General features: G+C 33.8%; 1 protein-coding gene across 1 annotated transcript; it reads left to right on the top strand.

Annotated features, from left to right (window-relative positions):
• Nucleotides 1-4577: 4577 nt before the first annotated feature.
• On the top strand, nucleotides 4578-5114 carry LOC149224386 (auxin-responsive protein IAA10-like). The gene has a single exon (XM_089388171.1). The coding sequence runs from the start codon at nucleotides 4578-4580 to the stop codon at nucleotides 5112-5114; it is 537 nt and encodes a 178-aa protein (XP_089244297.1).
• The last annotated feature ends 1986 nt before the right edge of the window (nucleotides 5115-7100 follow it).

Below are 7100 nucleotides of genomic sequence, written 5' to 3'. Positions count from 1 at the left end.
GTAGTATGTTTTGTTTTCAGCAGTCTTGTTGGTTATAGGTGTCATTGAACACCAAGGATAGTGTTCTCCCAAGGGGGAGGGTTCTGTAACAACCCTGGTGAAAATTCCATGTAAAAATATATAAACACTGTAGATGATGGGACACATATTCCAAGTTGCGTGGTGGGAAAGACATCATAGTGTGTGTTCATTTGGTTGTTTATGGCTAAGGAAAGTGGCAAAGGAAATAGCAAAGGATTTGGAAAGGCATGAGGTGTTAATTGGCATTTTATTTATGAAAATAATGGGAATTGGGAGAAAAGGAAGCTGAAAGGTCACAAGTTGCATGTGATGAGGAAACTGAAGAAAAATAATGGAAAATGAAGAAAATAGAGGCCTAATTAATAAAAAGGCTTTTGAGGATCAGTTGGAAAGCTTCTTCCTTTTAGAGTGAACCTCTTTTCAATTTATCTTTGGAGATCTCTCATTATTCTCTCTCTCTCTCTCTCATACTCTTGGACACAAAGAATTCTTGGAGCACTTTGGCATTGGATCAAGAAAGGAAAAGAAGGCAAGAGGAAACAAAGATCAAGAAGGGAAATGCATGATCAAGCAGCGACAACAGGCTTCATTGTAGGTATCAACTTGCATGTGTGTTTTCCTTGCTAGATATGGCATGCATGGGATTGCATGTGTTTCTTTTCTACCATGGCATGGGTCTTTCCAGGTGTGCTAGTATTTTGAGCCTAACCTTGCCATTTCCTAATAGATTTGATGAGATGGGTTCTCTCATGCAGTTTGTGGGGGATCGATGGATTGGATTCAAAGATGAGTGGGGTGGATCTCTGAATTGACAAACACATGGTGGTAGTTGTCCCTGAACCAGACTAAGGATGCATGAAGCCAATGGCATAGTAACCCCTGAACTGGACTGTGGGTTGCGGTAAAGCCATATTGTGTGCCTTGGTGGGCCTAGAAATCCTTGTCGGTGAATGACAAGATATATCGTAAAGCCAAGAGGTGGATTTTATCTCTATTGGGCCTAGTGATTCTGGGATGGAATGCATGGTAAATCTTGGAGAGTATGTCTCGGTGTAGGGCCTAGTGATCCCCGGATTAGACTACAGATGCACGGTAAATATTAAGAGATTAGGAGGCACTCAAATTCCTCACGATGTAGGCGAAGAACTCCAGTGGCATCCACATTGATTGGTGTTTTTGATGTGTTCTATGAGTCCCACATTCATGCTTGGAATATGGCATGGGGGTGATTGGATGAAGAGAGACTTGGCTCAGCCAATCTATGGTCGGGTGGAATGTGGTAGTCCCATCACCGGTTGGTTCATTGCATTTATTAATGAAAAATTCATTCCCTTGATTTTCATGTGCAAATGTACTGATGTATATATGGATTTTGATGGCTGATATGTTTATTGTATTTTTGTTCCTATTATGTTGTTTATATGCACATTTACCCCAGAGGGTGTTACAATGTCTATCAAAGTTTACCTTCATTAAAGATTTTCCCCTTTCCCTAAACATACAAAGTAAGAACTAGTCCAATGTAAGAACTAAATCTTGCATATCAAACAACCTTAGTAATAAAATGGGCTTTGGTCGGGTGATATTCTTCATTCTACTACCTATTATATGGTTAGTTTCTAATTTTTTTATAACATGTGTACACATGTATATTTTTTCATGATGTTTATCACATATAAGTAGATATCACAACATAGTAGGTACTAAGTAAAAAATTAATGATTAGCTAGCAACCATGAAAATCATACTAATAAACCCCTATCCAAATTAACTTTAAATCAAATTACAACAATGCCATATTTGTGAGGTACCCTAATCACTTTTTAGTTTAAGGACTATAAATCTACAAGTGAAGAAAACAAACAAATAAAATGATCAAAAAAGGATTTAGGAGGTAAAATTTCATGAAATTATGTTTTCATCCAACATTAATCTAATGTAACAATTTATAGTTATTTATAATGAATCCACTATCTCAATGCAAAATTGTATTTATATATTGCTATTTATTTATTGGTGTTTATCACATCTAGATCGTTACCATAAGATAACATGTACTAAGAAAAATAGAAAATTGATTCGATAATTACCATGAAAAACATACCAACAAACTCAATATTTGAAATAAATTTAAATACAATAAAATATCTGTCATGTTTGTGAGGTACGCTAATCGTTTTTCAACCTAGGGACTATAAAATATATAAGGAACAAAGATAAATAAATATCTAGGGATTTATGTCAAAGTTTACATAATAGTTTTTACATCCTTGCATTAATCTAATGCAACAATGCATATATATTTATAGAAAATGCATAGTATTAATGCAAATATGAATTGTACCTAACAACCATAAGAGAGACTCACCCATGTCCTCTAGTAACTTAGTTCATTGCCAAGTTAGTTTGTTTAGATTGATGAAGAGGGATTATTTCATTGGTCATTATTTGGATTACTTGAAACTAATTATATATAGTTTATTACACACAAATTGTATTATTTCTATTTTTTTAATACATCGTAGACATATGGTATTTATTGTATCATTTTTATTATTTTAGTGTATGACCAACTTACAATATTTTGATTGACAAATATTAGTGTTACCCACATAAAATTATAAATACTATGTCATATTGAACTATAGAATGAATTTTAATTCAATATGTAAAAAAATCCGTGGGTGGTATCGAAGTGATCGAAGGTTCAATCCCCTGAAAATGTCTCACTAGTAAAACCTACAAAAATAAAATACAAAATGTAAAAAGTAATATATATATATATAGAAAGTGAACAATGTTATCTAATTAAAAACTAATCTACATAGATCAATATTATTTCTATTTTTTTTTCAAAACAAATTTAGTCCAAATCTCACATTTTAATAAAAATTTTGGTTTATTTATAACTTCAGATAAATAACCCAACTTACAAAAATTCAAACCAAACACTTATTGATAACAAACTTATCGAATCACAATATTAATCATAATTGATAAAACTAATCTATCACTTTTAAATTCATTAATTATAAAAAAAATATTAAAAATTAATTAAAATATATATATCTTAACTTTAAATATATTAAATACTAAAAGGAATTGAAATAATCTAGTTACAAATTTCTTTCTCCAAATTTCATTTTTTCTTAGGTCTGGTTTAAAATATTTAAAAAATTTAATTTATTTATATTGTAATTCTTTTAACACATATATAAAATTATTTCATATATTTTTTCATCAAATTAAATAACATATCTCATTACTCTCACCATAATTCAGAATTTTTCATACATTTTTCCATCTAATTAGGCCGATAGGTCTTCTTATGCATCAACAATCGTCGACTCTTTTACCCTCATCTATTCGATTGGGTGAGAGACTTTCAACCGTTGATTTGAAGTGTGATTGCTTTTTTTAAATATAGGTTGAGTTGCTTTTTAGGCATGGCAAGATATTTTTACTGCTTTTTCCCTTTTTTATGTCACTCCTGCTTTTTCCCATTATTTTATGTCACTCTTGGCCTCAGAGTTAATGTTTCTTTGGTCTGCCAGTTGTTGTTACTGTTCTTCTTCCTAGTTTTTGACAAGCACTGTTCTTCTTCCCTGGCTTTTGGCAAGCACTGATCAAGCACTGATTAGTAGTAAATTAATTCGCCGTCGTATTCTCTCCTTTCGGTGAATTGGATGAAATCAGCGTTTTCATAACCCAAGATATGTTCAAAATTCAGATATAAATTCCGGTTGGAACACTGTTGGTGTCCCTTTTCCCCTTTCTGCCATGGTTGATAATATCGTCTGTTCTTTGCAGGTTCGCAGTTCTTCCGAATCAAAAGAAACAACAATTCCATTGATGACGGAGTTCCCCAAGCGTTGGATGACAAGTTACGTCCAAGACAAGAAGTCATGAGCGGCCTATACAAGAAATCGATTCTCGGAGTCAGCAGCACGCAATCATGGCCGGCCGCGATGGGCGAGAAGAACACTGGCAAAACATATTTCTCCTTCAATTCAACCAGCCAAGCACTACATTCGTTGTCGAGGAAGGGCAAAGTTCCCCCCGATATTTATGTGAGGGAAGCAGCACAGGTAATCTTAATTGCCATGATAATAATATTAAATCTATGTTGACGGCAGGTCCGGAGACTGAACACATAGGTGTTGTTTCCCAAGAAGGAACTCTAAATTCTCCACCTTGTTTAAGGCCGAACGAAAACTCCACTACACATTTCTATGCAAGAAGCCTGGGATCAAATCCCCCGTCTTCTTTGTGGCCAAACGAAAACGCCACAACAACTTTCTCCGCAAACGAAAACGCCACAACAACTTTCTCCGCAAGAAGATGTAAATCAAATCGCCCGCCTTTTTTGAGGCCAAACAAAAAACGCCACTACAACTTTCGATGCAAGAAGCCTCGGACCAAACCCTCCGCCTTCTTTTGCATTCTTCCAACTCCGCATCTTGGAAAATAATCATCCTAATCGTCTCCGGCAATTAGGTTCCAATAATCTAATAGGAATTTTCCGACATCCTTTCCAGTCCAATTTCATAGAGACTATGTCGTCCGGAAGTGGTGCCAATTTTTCAGGACCGATGTTCAGGCAATCGAAGAAGGAATCTCCTCAGCAGCAGAGAAATACACAACGTCCATACAGCTTAGACAGCGCTGGCACCGTTATATCGCCTTATCAGAACCCGCTGAATGGAACCCCAGCTCCTCCTCTTCCTAGAGCCCTGTCATCTTCAGAGGTCCCTCAGTTTACCGTCGGCAGATTATTTAGGGAACCAGAAAACCATACCAAGCATATTCCGACGGTTCACCAACAGCCTTTGGCATATTCTGATGCTGCTCCGCCTGTTACTGTGGTCATGGAAGGCCGTTCAATTTGCCAGACGATTTTCCTTGAAGAACACTCGTGTTATGAAAGCTTTGCGCAGGCTCTCAGAGGAATGTTTGTAGGAAGCATTGAGGGAGCTGATCTAATTAATACTAAAAATTACTGCAATCTCTCAAACGCGATTCCAGGCTATTTGATTGCATATGAAGATAATGAAGGCGACTTGCTTCTGACGGGAGACCTTTCCTGGAAGTAGGTTTGCACTTGTTTTCATTTTCTTTATTTCAGATAAAAGGATATTTTTCTTTTCTGTTCGCTATCATTCAATCTAAGTTTCCATGGCTGATTTGCTTTTTTTTATGTTCGTTTTCCAAATTTTATTGAACCAGAGATTTTGTTGGAGTAGCAAAGAGAATCCGAATTTTAGCGGCTAAAGATCGCGGAGGCCAAAGCAGAGTACGCAGGAGAGAATCATAATTTTGTACATGGATTCATCTCTTGTGTTGTTTTGCGGAATGCTTGTAACACACTCATTTTGAATGTATTACTCAATTTGTGGCCTTTTCCTCCTCTTCTTTAAATGCATTTAGCAGCACAGAACATGAGCTAAGCAGTCCGGTGGATTGCTAATTCTATTCCTGGTCACGGAAGCAAATTAGTTGAGGGAACGACGGTCATAACCGCAGCCACTCAAGTGTTAAAATATGTAAAATTTGTTTGGCTCTATTGCAATATTTCGAGACTGAAATCCCATGGGAAATGGGTCAGGTAACAGTATCATCCTTATTACTATGCTTGGCCATCTATAGAGGTTTTTTAATTTTGGGTAATTAACTTACTCTAAAATGAAATAAGACATCCAATGTGTTCTTTAACAAAACATTTAAAGAAAAGTAATTGCACAATGATCCAGCCCAAGAAAACAAGGTTTTCCACAAACCAATTAAGCGTTTCAACCTTTTAGGCTTATTTTCTTATATCAAACATTTGTGCAGGTTTTCAACCAATTAACATTTCATTGAGTATATATCTACAAATCAAGGATTTTGGGATCAAATCCCACAAAGCAATTCTATACCTACTCTTCAAATTCCTTCGAGCTTTTGAAAGTAAAACCAATGAATTATCAATATAATTTTACAATAATAAAAAACAATTAGAAGGTCTTTAGCCAACTCAAATTGCTTATCCGTTAGGGTTGAACCAACATCTCTTTTAGATAAATTCAATAATTCTCATTTAATAATCCTATAGGCCTATTTTTGTACCTTTTGGGACAATTGCTAATTAAATAATATATCTCATCTCTCTCACCACAATTCATAATTTGTTATAACTAGCCAATGATTTAAACATATGATACACAATTAAGAACTCATTAGATAACAAGATTATGATTTAAAAATATGATTATTTCAATAAGATATATTATTAAATAGATATATATTTTTATTTATAAATAAAATATTTTTTTATGCGATTTATTAATACAATTTTAAGTAAAATTGTGTTTTTCTGTTGTTTAAAATATATATTTAAATAAAACAGAACATCTTAAAATATTTTAATCACTTTAATTCTATATATTAAACAATTTAATTTTTTAAAAATATCTATCACATTTTAATTAAAATTAAAAATAAAATAAATAAATAAAAATAAAATCTCAAAAACTATTTCATATATCAGTTATATTACACACTAAATATATAGTATATCCTATCATCACGCACTTGAATCTTAACAAAACAACATGGAATCTTCACTAATTATGGAAGACACTCTTTATTCATTAGCATGTTTTTAATAATTTTGAATATGACTAAATAAGTGATTTTTTTTCATTATTTTCAGTTGTTTTAGAGTTTGAACAATTTTAATCTATTTTTAGTGGGCCATTCTTCCTCACTTTATAATCAAAAGGTGAGAAATTTTGTCTTCCCTTACAAATATGTGGGACAAGTAGGAGGCAGGGAGCTATCAATCTTGAGATAACTACACTTTCATTTAAGGGATGGAAAATTGCCAAAAAAAAAAAAAATTGCAAAAGAAGTAGAGGGAGGGAAGATAAATGAAAGAGGAAAAGGTAAAAGGAAAAGGAGAAGTCATTTAGTAGTATGTTGAGTTATAATTGTGATTCCACTGTGGTAGTGGAGTGTGGATCTTATATCATCTTTATTAAAGCCCATAGTAGTCCTCCAAACCACTTGAAGATGGAAATATTGATTCTCCAATAGTTTAG

This window comes from Pinus tabuliformis, chromosome Q (assembly GCF_031772625.1).
Source record: "Pinus tabuliformis cultivar Carrire ecotype Pingquan chromosome Q, CPIR1, whole genome shotgun sequence".
NCBI classification, from domain to species: domain Eukaryota; kingdom Viridiplantae; phylum Streptophyta; class Pinopsida; order Pinales; family Pinaceae; genus Pinus; species Pinus tabuliformis.
This window is presented reverse-complemented; position numbering and strand designations above follow the sequence as displayed.

What these genes read in the sequence shown, in the direction of transcription:
- LOC149224386 (XM_089388171.1), top strand. Translation starts at nt 4,578, where the DNA reads ATGTCGTCCGGAAGTGGTGCCAATTTTTCAGGACCGATGTTCAGGCAA.